Genomic DNA, 24,061 nt, shown 5'->3' with positions numbered 1-24,061 from the left:
ATGGCTAAAAAACATACAGGCTTTTTTTTTTTTTTTTTTAAACCTTTCTGTGCTTTTATAATTAAAATGGAAAGAAACATAGTTAAAGCTGATTGGTAGCTCTGTGGGGAATGTTAAGGAGCTATCAAAATTGAGAGACCCCAGGGAGTCTAATTAATGGACAAGGGTAATTGTGATAAGAAGAAAACTTTAAAGTTGTTATGAAAGCTTTGCTGCCTGCTCAGACTTGAAATTTGTACAGGCCTCCTTGTCTGGTGCCAGGGAGAGAGCTTAGCAGTCAATCCTGTCCCAGCTGCAGTCATTTGATTGTGTTGTTAAGGAGACCAACAAAAAGAAGAGCATTTCAATAATCTAAACAGGACCAAACAAAGAGACTGAACAAAGGTGTGTACAACAGTGTACAGGAGGGGGTGGTGGGGGGAGAGATATGGTCTGGCTGTGTTCCGAAGGTGGGAGAAGGCAGGCTGCAGTGCCAGGGAGTAAACAGCTAGGACCTGTGGCTTTGTAGCAAAAACAGAGTGGCTGTTGATTTGTTATAATACTGTCAGCACATCCGTTCTTGTTCAGTTTATACAATAATTGTGCACTTGGCAAATTGTGGTGAGAACAGAGAAATGACTGTTAAGAACTCTTGCATTGCTCGCAACAGTCAGCCTTTGCAGTTCTGAGAAAAAGCTGTGGGTTCAAACCCAGAAACTAAGGGTGGACAGTGTGTTTTTCTTAACGGTTTTCTCTTTTAATTGTTAGTTGTCTGTGTAATATCTCTATCCTTTCTCTCTCCCTTTGTGTGTCCTGTGCCCAGTTCCACGTATACTCTTACCCAACCCCTTAAGTGCCTCATCTCTTCTCTTAATGGCAGCAATTGTTCAGGGCATGTTTATGGACCAGTGTGCAAACAGGAAACTCTCCTTCCTGAAATATGATGGAAGTTTAATGATACTGAATGGATAAGAAAATTTGTGAGTTGAGTGTTCTTTAAAGATCTGTGGCTGAAATGCTTTTCTTATGGGAAGAGGAAGGAGAAAGCACAAGTTAGTGAGTGAAAGCACCTTTGTTGCAGAGAAACTCAAAGTCGGTCTTTCTGAAAAGCAGAATAAGCCCTGGTATCTTCATTGAATTACAACTTGAGTAAATAACATTTACCAGCCAACCTAAAGTGTAGGGAGAGAGGGAGTCAAGGGTGGGTATATTTATTTGCATTTCTTGGTGTTTAAGTGTCTCTAAGGGCAGGCAGGAGCAATTCTTGTTTCCATAAATTCTCATGCTTTCAGGGTATAAACACTTGATCACAGAAAGAGCAGATTTTGCAGTGAAATATGCAATGAAAAAAGAACGAACAGAAACGGATGTCTAGAGATAGGATGAACAAAGTAAAAACAGATTTTTCAAGTCACAGCAGATAGGACATAGACATGACCCATAGATGTCCATGTATACCTGGTGTCCCTTGAGTAAGGATATGGAGCAGGGGAGTTTTAAAATGCCTTAGCGGCAGATGTCTGATTGAGAGCTGTCAGTTGGGAGGGAATCTACACCTCCCTCTTTTCGTGATACTTCTTCCTAGATTGCTTCTGGAGTCATGATTTTTTCAAGGTTTTGCATTCTTCCTCTCGAGCACTTTCCTACTCTCGTGATGACAAGCATTTTGGTTGTAGTAATTTTGGTTGCATACAGCTTTGCAGTGAGTGATTTTGTTGCTTCAATTAAATCCATTCCGCCTCCCCCTTTTCTTCTCCCCAGGCAAGGAGAGCCTCATCACTGACAGTGGAAAGCTGTATGCCCTTGATGTCCTGCTGACTCGGCTCAAGTCTCAAGGGCATAGGGTTCTTATCTACTCCCAGATGACCAGGATGATAGACCTGCTGGAGGTAGGAGAAGGAACTTTGGGGAACTAGGATACCTTGACATTTAACCTGTAGAAATCAAATGGCCCTGACTAATGTCAGTCCTGCTTAATAGGAACCCCTAAACTCCTCCTTTGATTTTACAGTCTATAAAGGGAACAGAAACAGCTCATCGCAGATGGAGAGTATGCAAAGGACATCTGCTGCCCCCTTCCCTATACCAATGAAATGGAACACCTCTTGTGCCCTTCTTTTACTAGGGAAGAAATTCCCTAATTTTAAAGTAGATCACAACCTAGAAATCTTGAAAAGTCCTCTGGAATTCTGTGTGGAAAACAAGATTTGAAATTAGTTCTGTATGTGAAAAACTAAAGAGCAGCTAGCTGTTCAACTTGAGTTAATGTAGTGATTCTCAGCTTCACTATGTACTGCAATTGCCTGGGAAGCTTTAAAAAATATGAATGTTTGATCCCATCCCCAGAGCTTCTTAGGTAATAAGTTTGGAATGACGCCTGGGCATCAGAATATTTGAAAGCTCCTGCAGTGATTCTAATATGCAACCAAGGTTGACAACTTCTGAGTTAGTAGTGAAAGATATAGCTGTGTCTTACTGTGCAAGGCAGCTTTTGTTTCTTTAATTATTTAATACTTCTGTGTTGAGGTTCTCTCTTACTTTCTTGTCTGAGTAGTGGCTTATTATTTGAGAGAGGAGAGGTCATAGGCCTAGAAACAGGAGAGGGAAAATGAGAACAAACCCCGAGAGTAAGTCATCTGACAAGAAAGATTGAGAGGCGGCCGGGCATGGTGGCTCACGCCTGTAATCCTAGCACTCTGGGAGGCCGAGGCAGGTGGATCGCTCAAGGTCAGGAATTCAAGACCAGCCTGAGCAAGAGCAAGACCTTGTCTCTAGTAAAAATAGAAAGAAATTATCTGGGTGTGGTGGTACGTGCCTGTAGTCCCAGCTACTCAGGAGGCTGAGGTGGGAGGATCGCCTGAGTAGTGGCTTATTATTTGAGAGAGGAGAGGTCATAGGCCTAGAAACAGGAGAGGGAAAATGAGAACAAACCCCGAGAGTAAGTCATCTGACAAGAAAGATTGAGAGGCGGCCGGGCATGGTGGCTCACGCCTGTAATCCTAGCACTCTGGGAGGCCGAGGCAGGTGGATCGCTCAAGGTCAGGAATTCAAGACCAGCCTGAGCAAGAGCAAGACCTTGTCTCTAGTAAAAATAGAAAGAAATTAATTGGACAACTAAAAATATATAGAAAAAAATTAGCCGGGCATGGTGGCGCATGCCTGTAGTCCCGGCTACTTGGGAGGCTGAGGCAGAAGGATTGCTTGAGCCCAGGAGTTTGAGGTTGCTGTGGGCTAGAATGACGCCACAGTACTCTAGCCCGGGCAACACAGTGAGACTTTGTCTCAAAAAAAAAAAAAAAAATCAACTCCCAGCAAATTTCAAGTATACAATACAATATTATTATTATCATCATCATTTTTTTTAGAGACAGGGTCTCACTTTGTCACCCACGCTGGAGTGCAGTAGCCCAATGACAGCTCACTGTAACCTTGAACTCCTAGGCTCAAGGGATCTTCCTGCCTCAGCCTTCAGAGTAGCTGGGACTATTGGTACATGCCACCACATCCAGCTAATTTCTTTGCTTTTCTATAGACACAAGATCTGGCTATGTTGCCCAGGTTGGTCTCAAACTCCTGGCCTTAAGTGATCCTCTGGCCTTGGCCTCTCAAAGTGCTGGGATTACAAGCATGAGCCACTATACCCAGCTCAATATTATTAACTATGGCCACCATGCTGTACATTAGATCTCCAGAACTTTTCCATCTTGTATAACTGAACCTTTGTACCCTTAGACCAACATCTCCCGATTTCTTCCAGCCCCTAGCAACCACCCTTCAATTCCCTGCTTTTATGAGTTTACACATACAAGTGAGATCATACAGTATTTGTCTTTCTGTGTTTGCCATATTTCACTCAGCATAATGTCCTCCAGGTTCATCCATATTGTCGGAAATAGCAAGATTTCCTTCTTATTCTTTTTAAGGTTAAATAATATTCCATTGTATATATGTATTACATTTCTTTTATCCATTCATCTGTTGATGGACACCTAGGTTGGTCCCATGTCTTGGTGAATAATGCTGCAGCGAACATGGGAGTTTAAGATAAAATACTATCTAGTGGAAGTGTGTAAGTCCCAAAGCTTTCTAAATGTTAAGAGCCATAATTTTTATTTTATGCAAGTAGTATTAGAGCTTATTTACTTCTCAGTTATTGATCCCACACGAGTCATCTCCAGAGTACTTGTGTTCGTTTTTGTTTAATTAAAGGAGGGCACTAAATTATGAGACCTCTAGGAGAGGACAAAGGTCTGTGCTTGTGTTCTCTTCTCTCTTTGCTGCTTTAGATGGAACAAAAGGAACTCCGATTGCATTATGAGGCTCCAGGAAATTCAATCATACTGATGGATCATTTTCTGAGCCTTTCCTAAGTACTAAAAATGGATTTGGGTGAGAGATATACTTGGTTTCTACAGAGTGCCCTGTGTAAGGAAGAACTGGGTGATGGTTGGTCTTTTTGTGCCCATAAGCCCTCTTTAATGCACAGAAGTGCCGAGCATAACGCAGTTACTGCAAACCATAGTACTGTCACACTAATCATCCAGCAGTGGTCCTTACTCATGGGAGTAAACTGTACAGAGTTGAGAGATGAATGGGAATGATTGTACCACCTTTAAAAGAAATCTAAGGCTGGGCACGGTGGCTCATGCCTATAATCCTAGCAATCTGGGAGGCTGAGGTAGGTGGATCGTTTGAGCTCAGGAGTTTGAGACCGCCTGAGCAAGAGCGAGACCCCGTCTCCACTAATAAATAGAAAGAAATTAGCTGGACAACTAAAAATATATGTAGAAAAGATTAGCCAGGCATGGTGATGCATGCCTGTAGTCCCAGCTACTTGGGAGGCTGAGGCAGAAGGATCACTTGAGCCCAGGAGTTTGAGATTGCTGTGAGCTAGGCTGACGCCACGGCACTCTAGCCCGGGCAACAGAGCGAGACTCTGTCTCCAAAAAAAAAAAAAAAGAAAGAAATCTAAGCCAGGCACAGTGGTGCACACCTCTAGGGATGAGAGGTGTAGCTACAAAACTCAGCCGATAGACAGTTTCTAATTAACCAGATCTCAGCTGCTGGTTTTGAAAACATATTAATCAAGGCTCTTAAGATAAATCTTAGAGCGGCCAGCGTGATGGCTCACGCTTGTAATCCTAGCACTTTGGGAGGCTGAGGTGGGAAAATCACTAGAGCCCAGGAGTTTGGGACCAGCCTGAGCAAGAGCAAGACCCTATCTCTACAAAAAAAAAAAAAAAGAAGAAGAAGAGGAATTATCCGGGCATTGTGAAACACACCTGTAATCCCAGCTACTTGGAAGGTGGAGGCAGGAGGATTGCTTGAGCTAGGAGATTGAGGTTGCAGTGAGCTATGATGATGCCACTGTACTTTGGCCTGGACAACACAGTGAGACCCTCTCTCCAAAATATATATGTATATAGTGAGAGAGAGAGAGAGATCTTTAGAAAATCTTTTGGTGTAGAAATTGGTAAGTAGAGTTTTTTGGGGGGTTTTTTTTTGAGATTTTTAAAATAAATTTCCAAGAAAAATGTGAGTACCGTAATACCATTTGTTGTTAGAATTTATTTTTTAGGAGATAGAGTTTTCCTGTGTTGCCCAGGCTGGTGTCGAACTTCAGAGCTCAGGTGATATCCTTGCCTCAGTCTCCCAAATAGCTAGGAGGAGGCGCAGGTGCATATCACTACAACCGGCTAGAATTTATATTTTTATTTTAATAGTATAGAATTGTATACTGAAACACTAGATTTTTTAGGTCATGTGAAAACTGAACCAAGAATGGAAGTGGGCACAATTCTTAAAATTTACAGTTAGAGGAAATTAAGGATTTCTTTACAAATGAACATTTATCTTTTTCTAAACATCTTGGAATTTTAGAGAGATATCTAAAATAGCTTTGGAATAGTTAGAATTTGTGAATGAAAGACATATTGAATTGCTTTTTCAGCCCAGTGTTTATCTTTTAGGTTTTTTTCCTATAGCATAAGGATATAAATATTGCTTTATCCGGCTTTTAACAGATTTTTCCATATCCATTTACTTGTTATTTTGAAGATATTTATTAAAATAGCATCTAAACTTATCTAAAGCCTCTGAAATCCCACTACTCCCCTGGGTAGGAAAGCAAAGGCTTGAAGCAGTAAAAAGGAGAAATTCACTTCTGTTGTCTGAGTAACAGGCTGTCTGTAATTAGGGTTGGTTTGATTATGGTCTAGGATTAATATCCTTGGTGTTGTGGTGACCTTGATATATAAATATGTGAACAGCAAAATTTACAAGAAGATTCATTCATCAATGTTTTCATGAGTCTAGAAGTTCTGGTTTAAAAGGCAAAAAGGGTACTTGTGCAGGAAGCCTACCTTTTTGTTAAAATCCAAATCTGTGGCATGGATGACTCTCTCTAAGCTGTCTTGATATAGTCTAGTTATTTTGATGTTCCAGTCTGCAACATTCCCTGATCGGATTAGCTGCCAAGGGACATAACAAGCCTCTAAAGACCATCACTCATCATACTATCATTTTTCACCTTCTTTCCTGAATTCCTTCTTGTCCAAAATACCCCCTGCTTTTCAACCATTAATTCAGTCCTGTTTTAGGGCTATACCACTAAGTGTGAACTTGAAGCTCACTTTGAATGAATATTTTCGACCCCTCTTTGATTACCAAAGCCCTTAAGGGGCCAAGCATCGTGGATCATCCCTGTAATCAGAGATTTCGAGAGGCCAAGGCAGATGGATTGTTTGAGGCCAGGAGTTCAAGACAGGCTGGGTGACATAAGCAAGATCCCATCTCTGCAAAAATCTAAAAACCAAAAAATTAGCTGGGCTTGGTGGCACACGCCTCTAGTCCTAGCTACTCAGAAGGCCGAGGCAGGAGGATCACTTGAGCCCAGGAGTTTGAGGATGCAGTGAGCTATGTACATTGCCGCACTCCAGCCCAGGTGACAGAGTGAGACCCTGTCTCAAAAACAAAAAAACAACATAAAACACAATGTGTGTGTCAATGAGCTTGTCTGATTTGTTAACCAGCTTCACCTCACAGATACCCAAGCAGGTCTCTGCCATGTTCTTGGTGTTCACTTGCTTGAAGAATATAAGCTGCCACATACGGTGCACCAGCCACACCAAACTATGACAACCTTCTATGCTCAAATGCCAGCCAAGTATAAGAGCTACATGTGAAAATATTGCAATATAAGAACATTTGACCACAGAAAACTAATTAACATAAATATTTCCCAAATGTACAAATGATTAGTCTTTTTCAATAGAGTTATTTTAGAACCAAAGTTAACTATATCATGGTTTTTCTTATAAATAGGCAGCTGTGTTGAGCTTTTGATAGTAGTTCTATAAATGGACTTTTGTAGTGTAATCAGAAGTAACAAAAGAGGAAATGAAATCAGTCTTCATTTGGACATAACTGAAAGGAATTGCAACTTCTATACAATGGAGAGACATTCTTTCCATTGAATCTCTTGACATCTCCTCTCTGTTTTTAAAAGTTATAATTCCTCTTATAGATGATGTCAAGAACATTCTCTGCCATGGAAAATTAACTTGTCTTCTGTTTCACTCTGATGCTTAGCCCTTGCTTAACAGTGATGCATGCTCTGATGGGAGAAGGAAGCTCAGGCTATAAATTCAAGGACTTTGGTCAGCAAGGATTTGCTGGGGGGAAATACATTAGAGTGAATGTTACTCACTGAAAAAAAACTGGATATTTTCATAGCTATGAAAAACATCTGGTTGATGATTGAAAAGACATTTTGGTTTGGAGATTTCTTCTTTCTTTTTTTTTTTTTCATGAAAGCTACAGAAATCTGCAGGAATAAGATTGGGTTTCAAATTGAAAATGAGGGTGATGATAATCTTTGGGTTGCCCTGAATTTTCAAACACTGGCCATAAACTTATTTACAAATTAAGTTCCTGTGCTTTGGAGGTTGCTTTCTTCCCACTCTAGATATAATGCCTTGCCCCTAGTATGGATGAGGTGGAAGGTGGCTAGATGTTCATGAGAATTATAATACAGTAATTTGCATCAGACTTATTATATTCTTTTTCCCTGATTGGCAGGAATATATGGTTTATAGGAAGCACACCTACATGAGGCTTGACGGCTCATCCAAGATCTCAGAGAGGCGGGACATGGTTGCTGATTTTCAGAACAGGTAACATTAATGGGAATTATAAAAATTCTTATTTTTATTTTTCCGTAGTGCTTGAAATGGTGGGTTTAAAAGAAATGCCAAGACATCCACGTGGTTAAATAATCATGATATAATTCCTACCATTTTAAGAGGTTGCTAAATTGCTAAATCTGCTTATAGTGATTCAGATCTATGTATCTGAGAGTGATAGAGAGAGAGGGATCTGAGTATGAACCAGGATCATCCTCAATGGATAATAGATATGTAGAAAAAAGTCCATAAGGCTATATTCCTAACTTAACAATAGCCATTTCTAGGTATTGACCTAGAGTTGATTTTTAGTTTATTTCTGTGTTTCATTTTGTATAAGTTCAAGGAAAAGTACCTTTTTCCTGCTTTTCCTTCTAGCATAGTAGCAGTACAGTGCAATATGACAAATTACAGTTGTGTGCAATCTATTCAGCTGGCAGCTCTCAGCCACAGTACCTCTCCCACCTGTTAATGAGCCTATGAAATTTCAAATACCGCCTGCTGAATGCTGATGGTTTATAGAGCCATAATTATCCTGAGTGCATGTTGTCTTTGTAGTAAGCAGAGTCTTGTTACTCCTCTCTCTGAGGAGAAAGCCAAGCTCTGCTGTTGACAGGTCTGCTGAACTCCATCTTAATTTTCTTCCTTAGACCTGGAAAACTGAGAAATAAAGTAGATCTTAATGTTTGAAAATCAGAACAATTTTGACTTTCTGCCCTTTAATTTTATGGCCTGTTAATATTTAACTTTTGAATTCTTGGAGAGAAAATTAAGCATATAGCCTTTTGTATTTATCTTACAATTTTTAATTTGTTTTAAAGCATTTAAGTTTTAAAGCATGGCATAATTCCGATGTAAAATTAGCACAAAACACATCCATAATTCAACAAAGAATGCCCTCTGACTAAGAATTTTTGCTATTATGTTATTTTTTACAATAGAGCACAGATAAGGAGATAAATCCTGATATTTTTGTTTACAGTATATACCCCATTAGGCCAGTAACTCCTAAGTTAAAACTGTATGCCAGAATTGCAAGTAGCTGTTTGACCAACAATGGAAGGGAAGATCTACTTTGAACCTGTTTCAGTTTGCTACCTTGGAGCAGCTGTGTGGATAGCCTGACCTAGCTTCTCACCTAGCAGAAGTTATCCGCAGATCCTAAAATTGATTATTTGAAACATGAATAAGCACAGCAGTGCCACTTAACCCACCTCATTGTTATGGTAAAAAGAGAAAAAAGCATATTGGGTGATCTTCGTCTTTTTTTTTTATTCTGAAATCAGTGAGTTGTATTTTACCATGTCCTTACCTACTCCAACCTAAGACGCCAATTGACAAGAATCTTATATGCAAGATCTATAGGCTGTATTTTCCCAGAGTGCCTGTATCTTCTCCAGTTATTGTCAGTGCATCTGTGGTGTAGGCACATTGGTATGGGGTGGCATGCCTTGGGTGTTACGACAAGAGCCATTAAGTAATAGGTATTTCACCTAGTACTGTTTGCATTATTTTCCACTAGTATATTTGATATCGTACATTTGAGGATCTTGTTAATGGTAATGTTTTGGGTTTTTTTTCAGTAAGAATTGGGGTCCATATATATTACAATGAAATGCCTACTGAGAAAAATTTGAAAAATATTTAAAGATGAAAATAAAAATCACCCACTATCCCACTACTGTTAACATTTTAGTATATTCCTGTAGCCTTAAGTGTATGTATATGGTTGTATTTACACTGTTGATAGCACATTGTAAATAGGATTTTGTGTCCTGATCTCTTCCACTTCACATTATATTGTGATATTTTCACATATCATTTAAAAGTCTTTGCAGGCCGGGTGCGATGGCTCACGCCTGTAATCCTAGCACTCTGGGAGGCTGAGGCAGGTGGATTGTTTGAGCTCAGGAGTTCAAAACCAGCCTGAGCAAGAGCGAGACCCCGTCTCTACTAAAAAACATAGAAAGAAATTAATTGGACAACTAAAAATATATAGAAAAAATTAGCTGGGCATGGTGTGGCACATGCCTGTAGTCCCAGCTACTCGGGAGGCTGAGGCAGGAGGATCGCTTGAGCCCAGGAGTTTGAGGTTGCTGTGAGCTAGGCTGATGCCACGGCGCTCACTCTAGCCAGGGCAACAGAGTGAGACTCTGTCTCAAAAAAAAAAAAAAAGTCTTTGCAATCATATTTTTAAGACCAAAATTCCATTACACTGGGTATATATACCACTTTTCTTTTTTTTTCTTTTGAGACAGAGTCTCACTGTGTTGCCCGGGCTAGAGTGCCGTGGCGTCATCCTAGCTCACAGCAACCTCAAACTCCTGGGCTCAAGCGATCCTCCTGCCTCAGCCTCCCGAGTAGCTGGGACTACAGGCATGTGCCACACCATGCCCAGCTAATTTTTTCTATATATTTTTAGTTGTCCAATTAATTTCTTTCTATGTTTTTTAGTAGAGACGGGGTCTCGCTCTTGCTCAGGCTGGTTTTGAACTCCTGAGCTCAAACAATCCACCTGCCTCAGCCTCCCAGATTGCTAGGATTACAGGCGTGAGCCACCGCGCCCAGCCACCACTTTTCTGCTGTTAAAATATTGAGTGAATATCTTTGTGTATAAATCTTTGTTATTAATACTATTTTAGATTACTTTCTTAGCATAGATTCAAACAAGGAAAATTACTAGCTAAAGTGATGAGAACATTTAAGACTCTATGCATATTGTCATATTGCTTGGTGGAAAACTTCTACTGCTGTGGATTCCAGCCACAGCTGTAGTATTTTGACTTCTAGTGATTTCAGCTTCTGAGTTGTAGAGCTATAACTGTTCTCCTAGCTGACCCAATTCCCCAGAAAACTGGGCTATGAGATCCAGGGCTTAGTATATTTTACACTTTAAAAAATCAGTAGATGGATCTAACTTATTACCTCTAAAATCTCTCTTTTAACTTATGAAGCAGATTCATTCGGGCAATCCCAGTAGTGCATAATTGTTTTGAAAAGCTTAGCTCTGAAAGAGTGGTATTTTAACCATTAAATTGTACTAGATCTACTTAGTAAAAATCTTACTTTGCACAGCTCTTATTAGGAAACCTTACTTGAACTTCCACATCCTACAACTGAGAATTTCGTAGGTAGCAGTGACTGTATATCTAGTTAATATTTGGATAACCATTGTTTTAATGCCTTCTGTCTAACATTAGGCAAAATGAAGAAATTAAAGTCTCCTTTCTGATTCCTGCCTACATTATAAGCTAGATGCTTAGAGTTGGAATTATGGCTAAGAAATAATCTGCTTATTTCTCATGTACAAAATATGAACTGTGGCTATGCTGACCAGAAACATGTCAAGCTGACCCCTCCAAATGGGGAGAAAACAGTACAGTGCAACTTAAAATTTGAGTGGCTGCAGTAGCCCAATCTAGAGAAAAAGACAGGTGTTTTTGAAAACAAAAAAGCCTTCCTTGCCAAATATTTTCATTTTATTAATGAAAGACATCAAAAGAAAAAATCGTAGTTTCAACTGGAAAGCCCTGTGGCTCAAAGGTCAGCCAGAGTAAACAAGAGCTCCTATAAAAAGCCATTTACATTCCCTTCGTACAAGATTTATTTATGAGGGATCCTTCCAGGAAAGAGTCTAACTGAGACTAAAGACTGTTTGGCCAGGATGTCCTGACTGGGCAACATTCAGAACATGTGACCAGTGCGTGATCCTAGAAACCATTCACAAGGTCTTTGCTCTGTGGTGCCTTGGCCTTTGCTTCCCTTCCTCCTACACCGTGACCTTTACCAAATGGATCCCCACCCCATTATCTGACCACTCAGGTAACTCTTTGGAAAACAAGAGAAAAAGTGACTACAGTGTGGATTTTTTTCTTGGTGAGAGTATTATAGAGCTCCAGTGTCATCTTTAATTATGGTTCTTTTTCAGTCATTCAACAAGCCTTTATAGCTATCAGCTATGTGTCTAGCACTATTTGTGTATTTTGGTGCGGTGAGGTCTCAGTGGATCATTAAAGAAGAGTGAGAGTGAGACCTACACATGTCTTCGCTATATGGTTTCATAGGCCACTCTGCAGACTACCCAGAACCTGGTCTCTTAAGGCCTGTTCCAGCAGAAACTCTAGGTTGAGATTCCTTTTCAGCCCCCTAGAGGGCACCCAAACCACCATCTTGCCTTCTGGGTTTGTGTTTGTTTGTTTTGTTTTTTGTTTTGTTTTTCCAGAATAGTATGGGGCTACAAATGGTTAGGTTACATATATTGTCTTTGCACCACCTGAATCAGAGCTATACATGTGCCCATCGCCCACACAGTGCACACCGCACCCATTAGGTGTGAATTTACCCATCCCCTCCACTCCCTTCCCAGCCTTCTGGTGTTTTTTCTTCTGTTTAGTCAAAACCCCTAAAACATTAATCCACATTATGAACACTAGATTATTTTATTTTATTTTATTTTATTTTATTTAGAGACAAGGTTTCTCTCTGTAGCTAGGCTGCTGCATACAGTGGCTTGATCATAGCTCACTGTAACCTCGAACTCCTGGGCTCAAGTAGTCCTCCTACCTGAGCCTCCCAAGTAGCTGGGACTACAGGTATGTGCCACCATGTCTGACTAATTTTTTTTTTGGTAGAGGTGGGTGTCTCACTTTGTTGCCCAGGCTGGTCTCAAGTTCCTGGGCTTCAGCGATCCTCCCACCTGAACCTCCCAAAGAGCTGGGATTACAGGCATGAGCCACTGTGCCCAGCCTGATACTAGATTTTTTTTTTTTTTTTTTTGAGACAGAGTCTCACTGTGTTGCCCGGGCTAGAGTGCCGTGGCGTCAGCCTAGCTCACAGCAACCTCAAACTCCTGGGCTCAGGCTATCCTCCTGCCTCAGCCTCCCGAGTAGCTGGGACTACAGGCATGCGCCACCATGCCCGGCTAATTTTTTCTATATATTTTTAGCTGTCCAATTAATTTCTTTCTGTTTTTAGTAGAGACGGGGGTCTCGCTCTTGCTCAGGCTGGTCTTGAACTCCTGAGCTCAAGTAATCCTCCCGCCTCGGCCTCTCAGAGTGCTAGGATTACACGCATGAGCCCCATGCCTGGCCTCAATACTAGATTTATTAAGTAGAAAGGAACTTGTCAGCAGTTTGATTTAGATGTTTTTGTTTATAAATAATCCAGCAGTATAATCTAGGATGTGAACTAATTTTTTTGATTGTAACAATGCAAGATTTCTATAATCTGTTCTTTCCATGATAATATGATAAAATTACATTGAATGTAGCCAAACCTTGCTACGTACCATCTACTTCATCATCAGAAGGTATTTTCTTAATACGTAATTGATAGCCAGAAGAAGCCATTATATTCCTAAGTTTTTCTACTAACTTATTTTTGCCTACATTTCTTTCACTAGTATTGTTCTGTATGTAGTCCCTATTCAAAAGTGATTACCACATCTGGACACTCAGCTCTCTGGCTGTCCAAACTGTGGAAATGACCCATCTTTCTGCTTCTGTCCTTTCTTTTGTTGTATTTTTTAACTGCCTTCTACCTCCCTCACTGTCTCCTACCCCTACCCCATGCTCAGATTCTGGTCTCCTTCAGGAATTACCAAAAAAACCCCAGCCATTGAGTGGCTCCATCAGCTCTCACACAGGTACCACAGGAGCAGCTTCTGACCCCCTGCCTCTGTACCTACCAAAGCAGGAAGGAAGATATATGGAACAAAAGCAATCTTCTCAATGCCACGGTGGGAAGGATTGATTATTCTTTAGAGACTAGTACAGCCCAGAAAGTTCAATCAGGGCCTGCTGTGGTAGCTCACATTTACAATCATAGCACTTTGGGAGGCCAAGGTGGGAGGATCCATTGAGGCCAGGAGTTCAAGATTAGCCTGAACAAGAGTGAGACCCACTCTCTCTACCAAAAACAGAAAACAAAGAAATTCAATCAGTTTTCATTCGAAGACTTCTTGTGGTTAAATATTCTTCTGTGGGCCTGTGAAGTACCATGCTTCCATTTAAATCAAAATGTGTTTGGCACCCTTCAACTTTTTGGTTTGCACTGTATGGTTTAATCATAAAAGATGACATCTTATAAATCAAATAAGTAAAATTATGAAATGTTAAACTTCATGATAAAATTTAAGGGTAGACTAGTAGAACTTTTCCTGGGAATACAAAGCTTTTGGAATCATGAAGTAAGAGAGGCTGCAGACATGTTCTGTTATCCATGCCTGCCTCTAGGAAAGTTGTGTTTAATTGAATAAAAATAATGAGCAGATTTCTACTAAAATCTACCCAGCTTAGTGATTAACCAGGATGCTTATCTCAAAATAGTTCCTTCACTGATACTCATGTTTGACATTGATATGTCTGTCATCAGTTAGTCACTTCAACTATATTCAGAGTATCTTCATTTTATAGTCCAGGAAATAGGCTTTCAACAGTCAAGTGACTTTACCAAGGAAGAATAGCCTGAAGGGATAGGAGCATCCTGATGTCAGTATGTTTCTTTTTTTTTTTCACTAGATCTCACAGAATAAAATCATTTTACATTGTGATTTAGTACCTCTATACCATATCTGAAACTTGACAAAACAGCACTTACCTTTATGACCTGTGATGCATTCGAATATTTTCTAATCTTTTTTTCCCTTTATTAATTTATTGCTTTAATACAGTCCAGGTCCTCCAAACTGATTTCATGATAGGTGTGAACTGCAATTTAAATAACACTGATCTAAATGAATTTCCATTTATATTCATCACTATAGACATGAAGAAAAGGGGTTAGCAGCTTAACAAGGATGTGGGATGTAGAAGGAAACTGAGAAAACTATATCTAATTGTTTCTGTGTAAGGGCAGTGTTGGCATTCATCCCAAAGTACTTTAGCCTATCTTCATGTATTGATCCAAAATTTAATTTAGTATGGAAAAGTCATGGCCTGGGGCCGGGCACAGTGGCTCACGCCTATTAATCCTAGCACTTTGGGAGGCTGAGGCAGGAGGATTGCTTGAAGCCAGGAGTTCAAGAACAGCTGGAACAAAAGTGAGACCCTGTCTGTACAAAAAACTAGAAGAATTAGCCAGGCATGATTGCACATGCCTGTAGTCCCAGCTACTTGGGAGGCTGAGGCAGGAGGATCACTTGAGACCAGGAGTTTGAGGTTGCTATGAGCTACCATCAAGCACAACAAAAAAAAAAAGTGACGACCTGGGTCTTAGTCTTGACTTCAGGTCATTTTTATGGGACTCAAGATTTTCTTAATCTTAAAACTAGAGCTTTGGAATAGTAGTCATTAGGCTGGACGCAGCGGCTCCACCTGTAATCCTAGCACTTTGGGAGGCCGAGGCAGGAGGATCACTTGAGCTCAGAGATTTGAGACCAGCCTAAGTGAGTGAGAACCCATCTCTACTAAAAACAGTAAAAAAATTACCCCAGTGTGGTGGTGCGTGCCTGCAGTCCCAGCTACTCGGGAGGCTGAGGCAGGAGGATCACTTGATCCCAGGAGTTTGAGGTTGCTGTGAACTAGGCTGATGCCACAGCACTATAGCCTGGGTGACAGAGTGAGACTCTGTCTCAAAAAAAAAAATGAAATAGTAGTCATTAGTTCCCAAGCTATTGGAAGTCATGATTCTTGGGGGAAACTAGGAATACTGTTTCATTTGGCCCTCTGTATGAATTAAGAATGGTTTGACTTATTAAAAATATGACTATTGGATAGAGAGAGTTCTGTATTTCTGTGGTAACATTTTTCTGTTATGTTTACTACATGTTTATATTTGTATTATCTAGCAGTCAGACATTAGTGGGCAGCAAAAGTTTATCTGGAAATTAGAAGATGACATCCATCATTTGATTTTAGCAACAGAGCAGCTTTGTATACAGTGTCCTAGATTCTATGTTATGTATTCATAGATCTCTGTCTTTTGCTACATGCCATTTTTCCTTTTCAGTTTTTCCTCTTAACATATCCCTCCCTTTTCTGCAGGAATGACATCTTTGTGTTCCTATTAAGCACACGAGCTGGAGGACTGGGTATCAATCTCACTGCTGCAGATACAGTAAGTAATGAAACCACTGTACAGTGGAGGTACAAATTTTCTACTGTAAATGTCATTCAGTTTGTTTTACCCTTTGCTTTGTTGTCACATACTTTTTATTTCTATTTCTTTGCCTTTTGTTGTGTTAAAAAACTATAGTTGCACCAGGCCTGGTGGCTCACGCCTGTATTCCCAACACTTTAGGAAGCTGAAACAGGAGGGTTGTTTGAGGCCAGGAGTTTGAGACCATCCTGGGCAGCAGAGCGAGGCCCCATCTCTACAAACAATATAAAAAAACTAGCTGGACATGGTAGCACACACCTGTAGTCCCAGCTACTCAGGAGGCTGAGGCAGGAGGATCACTTGAGCCCAGGAGTTCAAGGTTGCAGTGAGCTGTGATTGCACCACTGTACACTAGCCTGGGCAACAGAGCAAGACCCTGTCTCTTTTTTTTTTTTTTTTGAGACAGAATCTGTAGTCCCAGCTACTCAGGAGGCTGAGGCAGGAGGATCACTTGAGCCCAGGAGTTCAAGGTTGCAGTGAGCTGTGATTGCACCACTGTACACTAGCCTGGGCAACAGAGCAAGACCCTGTCTCTTTTTTTTTTTTTTTTTGAGACAGAATCTCACTGTGTTGCCCAGGCTAGAGTGCCATGGCATCATCCTAGCTCACAGCAACCTCAAACTCCTGGGCTCAGGCGATCCTCCTGCCTCAGCCTCCCGAGTAGCTGGGACTACAGGCATGCGCCACCATGCCCGGCTAATTTTTTCTATATGTTTTTAGTTGTCCAATTAATTTCTTTCTAATTTTAGTAGAGACGGGGTCTCGCTCTTGCTCAGACTGGTTTCGAACTCCTGAGCTCAAATAATCCGCCCGCCTCGGCCTCCCGGAGAGCTAGGATTACAGGCATGAGCCACCATGCCCGGCCAAGACCCTGTCTCTTTAAAAAAAAAAAACACTGTAGTTGTGCGCTTTCACTGGAACTGGAGCATTTTAGCTTTCCTTTGAGACTTTCTGATCCATTTTCTTTGAATAGTTTTTTACATATTCAAAATATTCATGAATGCCTCGTATATGCCTTATACTTGGGATACATCAGTGAAAACAGACTGGAAAAAAAAATCAGTCCAATCAGATTTGTTTTAGGAGCTATTGATGTAATTGAACAAATCAGAAAAGATTGTTTTGTTACTCTTATGCATTATTCCATTACTGGAAAAATTCATGTTTTTTGTATCCTAAACTTGAAAAGGTGATTAGAGAGCAACAAAATTGATAATTTCAAAGATAAGAAAGACATTTTATTTTAGCAAATTATCTATCCTTTTATACCCAATCTCCTTATAGGAATGCTTCAGTGTATGAAAGGGAGAAGAAAAGAATATTGCTTTTGAATCTCAGAATTATTCCCAGGATTCAAATTTATTTAGTTAGTTAATTTATTTTTTATTTATTTATTTAGTTTAGAGAGACTGGTCTTACTTTGTCACCCAGTCTGAAGTGCAGTGGCATGACCATAGCTCACTACAGCCTCAAACTCCTGGGCTCAAGTGTTCAAATACGTTTAATAACAGTTGCAGAACCTTGAGATTTAAAAATGCATAAATGAGAAATTGTTTTATAAAAGACATGCCTCTAAAAATGGCATTCAGTGTGAGTGTTGTGATACCTCTCTGTGAAACACGGAGCATCGAAATCCTCACCAGTATGAGGAAGATCCTAACTCAGGAGGGCTGTGGAGAAATGAGATACAGAGTTGTGGAGACTTGAATAGACTCACAGCAGCAAAGCTGAAACCACAGCCCTTGTTTCCCAGGATCCACTCCTATGATACGTTGACTCTTTCTCTTTACTATACCATAGAATACTGCCTGCCTTCAAGAATGAAAAACAGATTCTGTAATATTATTTATCTGGGACTATAGATTCTGTAATATCAGTCATAGGACTCAGCTGTGCCTTTCTTGGCATCCAAACCTCTTCAGTCAGTTAATCAGATGGGGGCAGGGCTTCAGGGCCTGAGATTTGCTGGAGACATAGCTGGGTAGATAGAAGCACATCATCGGCCTCTGTCATCTTATGGGAAGGCTGTCACATGGTGGTAGGTGGTGTTCCTGTGGGTTCTCTGATGTAGTGGTTCACTTGATGCCATATCAGATAGGAGAAACTTGCCTTTCTCCTTGTTCTTGGTTCTTGCTCTGTTTTTTAAGCATTTCATACAGTTCCAGCATAGTCATACTCTCCATGTGAGTACAAGATTCATCACTTTCTCTTAGCTGATATTTTGGGCCCCGGTCTCAGTTCCCAGCTCTATACTGTTAATGCAAATGCATTCTTTGCTATGCTGCTACTCCATTAGTTTGTTTATACTCTCCTTCTTTGCTTAAACTCTTCAGAGATTCTCCATCATTTATGGAATAAAGTGTAAGCTTTGCATGGCATACAAGGCTTTTCACTTCTGGCCTTTCCAGCCTAATTGCCATGCCACTTTGCCTTCTAAAATATTTGTTCCAGAAATAATGATTGACTTGTAGTTTCCTGAATACACCATGCCATATCACACTGTTGCATAAACTGTTCCTTCAGCCTAGATTGTCCTCCTGTGAGCCTTCTCGTCCACATAGTAAGCTTCTGTTTGCTTTTTATAATGCCATTCTGGTGTCGACATTCCTTCCTAGGCCCCTCCCTGTACTCAAATTATTCATATTGTATTGTAAGTAATTATATTACATACTAGACTTTGAGCTCATCAATGGAAGGAAGTATCATAAGTCTATATTTCTGGTGCCTTGAATAGTTTGGTAATTTGTTCATTCATTCATTCAGCAAACATTTAACGAGTATCCACTAAGGGCGCAGCATTGTTTTAGGCTCTACGAATTCGGCATGCAGTGAAACAAAGTTCCATTTCTGTCCTCATTCGTAGTTACTAGAAATTACATTTCTAGTGGGAAGTGGGAGGGAGACAGCATAAACAAATGGAAAAAAATAATATGAATACTATGAAGAAAAATATAGCAGGTAAGGAGTGATGGAGCAATCAGGGCGTGCTGTTTTAGATGAGTTGGTAAAGTTTCTGTGATAAGGTGACATCTGCACCAATATCTGAAGAAAGTTAGGAAGCAAGCCAAGCATGTATCTGGCAGAAAGAAGAGCATTCCAGGCAGAGGAGATAAGTGCAAAGCCCTGAGGTGAGAACATGCTTGGCATAATCAAGCAACAGCAAGGAGCCCAGAGTAGGTGGAACAGAATCAATGAGGGGGAGAGTGTTATGAGCTGGGTGTTGCAGAAGCAGATTGTGTAGGATCCTAGTAGGCCATGGTAAGGACTTTGAGATGGCAGTCCAACTGGAAGAGTTTCAGCAGAGGAGTAACATGATCTGGATTGGTTTTTTTGTTTGTTTTTGTTTTGTTTTTGAGACAGGGTCTCTCGATATGTTGCCTAGGCCGGAGTGCAGTACTGCACCTCAGACTCCTGGGCTCAAACGATCCTCCTGCCTCAGTCCCTAGTAAGTAGGACTACAGGTGCACGCCACCACGCTGGGTTAATCTGGCTTGGGTTTTAAATGCATCCCTCTGGCTTCTGTTTGGAAATAGAGGAAAACGAAACACTATAGAGAGAAAAGTAGAAGCAGAAAGATCAGTTAGGAGTATCAGACATTAAGTGGCAATGTTACCCAGGCAGCAGGGTCTGAAGTTCAGGAGGAAGATTAGGGCCAACGATGTATTTTGGAATCATCAGGTTGTAGAAGCTATTTAAGACCATCAGACTAGATGAGGTCACCTGGGGAGATCTGGCATCAGTTCATTATATTAAAATGCCTATCTCAGGTTTGGTCTATGGTTTCTTAAGGAATATTTTCTCTAGTTGTTCATTTGAATGGTCAAAAACATAAGCGCATTTGAAGGAGGAGATCGGCATCATGTTTACGTGGTTCACATGGTTCGCCCTGTGAGGTAAGGAGTTCCTGCCAGACACAAAGCCTCAAAGTAGGCCTAGGCCCCTAACCCATAGCTAGAGGAATAAAAGTAGGAATTCTTTTTTCTGTAGAGAAGCTCTGAATTCTAAAATAATTTACACTTTAATTTTGCCAGGAGGAAGGGCCTATGGATCAGTTATAAATTAGAAGCTCCTAGAATATTCCTTACAAAAATAGGACAGCAAGATTGAAATTAATTCCTAGTTTATGCTTTGTATAAACTCAAGTTATGGGTGTGGGCGCATGTGTATGTGTTAGAGAAACAATAGGTGTAGCGATTTGTCTGGCATTTTTTTCCTTTGCCCTGAGATTTATTTAGTTTTGGGAGATCCCCAGAACCATTTATGGACAAGGAAGAGGTTGGTCAACCTAAAAATGTCAGAGACAACTTAATGTCTTGTGATTGAGAATACATGTGTAAACATGTATTTGTAAACAGTGGCAGCCTGTCTGGCCCACTCTGTTAGTAAAACATGATTTCAGCAGATGATGAATGGCAGCTGCCCCTTACTGTCTGTGTTGATTTTTGTTTGTGTATTCTTCCTGAAGTAGGGTTATCTTTGCATTTGACTCTGTTTAGTGAGGGGTTGTTATAACCTACCCCGTTTGTTTTTGTTTCTGTGTCAGACCTGTTTTATATGGTTACATGTAAAGAGAATGAGGAAGGAACTTTTGTCCCTTAGTAGCAATGTGAGAAGTCCTTTGTCCCATGGGTCAACTTTTAGTCTCCCCCTCCCCCTAAGGGACTGAACTTCCCCCCATTCTCCTGGGAGAAAAAGGCTCCACCCTCCAGTGTTGGTCCAACTTTTTCCGGTTGTTCCTCTAGAAATTTTCCTGTTTTCCATTTCATTCGCTTGTCCCCCGAAACTCTTCCTCATTGACCTATATAGCCAGGTCACCTCCACTCCACTCCACCCATCTCCACTCTCACCTCCCGCCCCTATGCACGCCCAGCTTGGTGTTTATAGCTGCATGAAGGTGCTGACTGTTAATATATTGCCCCTTAGTCATTGCTGGGCCACGCTTTGCGGATTTACTTGCTTTAATCTTTCCTAGTTAAATCAGTTGTTCTAGTCCTTTACTTGTAGTTGTTTTTCTCTAGGATGTCTCACTGAGCTCCATAGACCTGATTGCTAAATATAGGTGTCATCTCTAACCCACTGTGAAGTATTGTTTTCCCCAGTCCTCCTCCTGGGTCACGTTGTGGTGGATTTAGTGTTTGGTTGTCAAATAGGTTGATAACCATACCATCTGTCTTGGTTTTTTAGTTTTCTTACTCTTGTTCTTAACCTTTAGTTCTCTCTTGTTTTTTATCCTATTATGTTATATGTATTTCATTTTTTTCCTGTGTAATTATTTTTCTAAATAGAATCCTATTTTATTCTCTTTTCCTCCCAAATTCCCCACTTCTTTTAATCCATTTAAAGGATAAATAGCCATTAAATTGGGATTTTTGTTGTTGTTGTTTTGGTTTGTTTGTTTTAGACAGTGTCTTGCTCTGTTACCCTGGCTAGAATGCTGTGGCATGATCATAGCTCACAGCAACCTCAAACTCCGGGACTCAAGCAGTCCTTCTGCCTCAGCCTCCTGAGTAGCTGAGACTACAGGCATGTGCCACCACGCCTGGCCAATTTTTCTATTTTTTGTAGAGACAGGGTAAATATGTTTGTTTTTTGGTTTGTTTTTCTTTTTTTAATTAAATTGTAAACCTGTCTCCTTGGGCTTTAATCTTATTGTTTGTGAGCTCAAAAGAACCAGAGTTAATCAGGTTTCGTTGCCACTGAGACTTCTAGGAAAAAATGTAAACGTTAAGGCAGTAGCTATGAAATGATTCATGACATAGGCCTCCTTGTTATGAGTTCATGCTGAACCACAGGCTCAGGCTTGGACCGCTCAAGGTACTGTCTTTTGGGTATAACATCAGCCCTCAGTTTCCACATAAGTAGTCATTTTAGGTACTTTGGGCAACTGATATTACACCCTGGTCCAATCGGAGGCCTACTTTTTATTAACTCTGTTATCCCTTCCTTCGTTCTCCCTGAAAGTTTAAACTCAGTTTTCTAGAATTTTACATGTCCTGTTTGAAACTCCAAAATGTCCTATGGTCAGGTTTGCTGTGTTCTACAAGTGACAGGCACTGTATACTTCCAAATCTTAGATCTGTGGGATGCTGTGGATTTAACAATAAGCTTTCACAATGACTTTTTCTTTGGCCAGCAGTTTGCAATTTTCTCCCCAAGGATTCTAACTATGACAAAAATTAAGGGATCATGCCTCATAGAGAAGCAAGACCAAAAGGACACCATGAGAAAGAGCCAGTAGGGTTCTTATTAGTAGAGGCAAGAGCATTGAAAACACTGATGCCTTTTGTCCATCTTCACCCAAGGTCTGAAGTATGCAGAGGATAGTAGAATTGCCTCCATCTTTAAGTTAGAAAGCAAATAAATTTCGTAGGACTAATGTTAAGCAGTGGGAAAAGCATCATAGAGAAACAATTTTAAAAAGGTGACTCGCTCTTTAAAATAGTATGCATGAAATAATTGGATACTCATAGAAGATATTGATTAAGTGGGGACTTGGACCAAGATAGGTAGGCAATGCAGAGTATTGTTGCTAGTGTAGGTTGTGGAGGGAGACTATTAGATCAGTCCCCAACCCAGCCACTCATTGTGATCTAGGTCCAGTCTCTTCCTTATTTGTAAAATGGAGGATAGGTATGTAGGGTTTTTGTGAGAATCCAGTAAGATACATAGGCACACTAGTCCTAGACACATAGTATGTACTCAACAGATTTTAGCCATTATTATTTCTAATAAGAATTCAGGGGAAATAAGAAATAGGGATAAGAAAAGGAAATGTTATAGGCAAGAGAAATCAGGGAGGACTTGCTGAAAGCTTGGACTAAACCTAAAAGGACCAATAAAGGAAAGTTGAGGGATTCCAGTTAGAGAAACAACTTGAGCAAAAAGAGGTACAAACAAATGTGATGTAAGTGAGGAACACTGAAGAGACCTATCTGACTAAAGAGAAGGGATGTGTTTGTGTTAGGAAAGAATAGGAAATGAAGTTGTCTCTGTATAGCAGGGCTTGATTATTTAGGGGAATTTGGACTTGGTATGTTACAGCATAACGAGCAGTGGTACCCAGACTGAAGAAGAAGGAGACTGAGATCTAGGAAGCCCGCTGATTTAACAGATCACTAGTGATCTAGACATAGATGGTGAGGCCCTGGTCCAGAATGGTGACAGTGGGACTATAGAAAAGACGGGTTCATTTCTAAAGAAGCACTGGCTGGGTTTGGTGACTTTTGATTGGATATCAAGGAGCACACATGGGAGATGAGGGCCATTTTGAACTGGGATTCTTTCAGGGGGTCTGCTGTGTTGGATAGTAGCCTCAAGGACTCAGGAGTCTGTTGGTTTTAGGACCACTTGGTGGTAGTACATTTTTTTGTTGTTTGTTTGTTCAGCAAACTAAAAGTAGCTTTCAGGGAACCTATTCAACATTCCATCCTTGGAATTGGTGGGACAGGCAATGACCTTATTGATGGGAGGCTGAGAATGCCAGGAAGGCCATGTTTGTCTCTTTCCAAGGTAGTTCCAGTCTTAAGGAGAAAGCTTTCTCCCATCCCTCACATCCCAGGCCCACCACTGTAGGCCGTGCAATCTTTGGTAAATTCTCTAATTCTTCTCTGCCTCATTCTCCTCATCTGTAAAATGGGAGGTTCTTAATTGTACCTAAATCATGGTGATTGTGGGATTTAAATTAGTTTTATCCACTTAGAATAATGACTACACTAAATGTTAACTATTATTATTGATGTACTAAGCACTAAACGTTAACTATTAATATTATTGCTACTCCTTTTTTTTTTTTTTTTTTGAGA

General features: G+C 40.5%; 1 protein-coding gene across 1 annotated transcript in view; it reads left to right on the top strand.

Annotated features, from left to right (window-relative positions):
- Nucleotides 1-24,061, top strand: part of INO80 (INO80 complex subunit) — a 145,860-nt gene that overhangs the window by 110,717 nt on the left and 11,082 nt on the right. The window contains exons 26-28 of the mRNA XM_012649123.1: nt 1,741-1,868; nt 8,059-8,153; nt 16,145-16,217. Coding sequence (XP_012504577.1) covers nt 1,741-1,868; nt 8,059-8,153; nt 16,145-16,217 — 296 coding nt within the window. The remainder of the gene's footprint in view (nt 1-1,740; nt 1,869-8,058; nt 8,154-16,144; nt 16,218-24,061) is intronic.

This window comes from Propithecus coquereli, unplaced genomic scaffold, assembly GCF_000956105.1.
Source record: "Propithecus coquereli isolate 6110/MARCELLA unplaced genomic scaffold, Pcoq_1.0 Scaffold3, whole genome shotgun sequence".
NCBI classification, from domain to species: Eukaryota; Metazoa; Chordata; class Mammalia; order Primates; family Indriidae; genus Propithecus; species Propithecus coquereli.
This window is presented reverse-complemented; position numbering and strand designations above follow the sequence as displayed.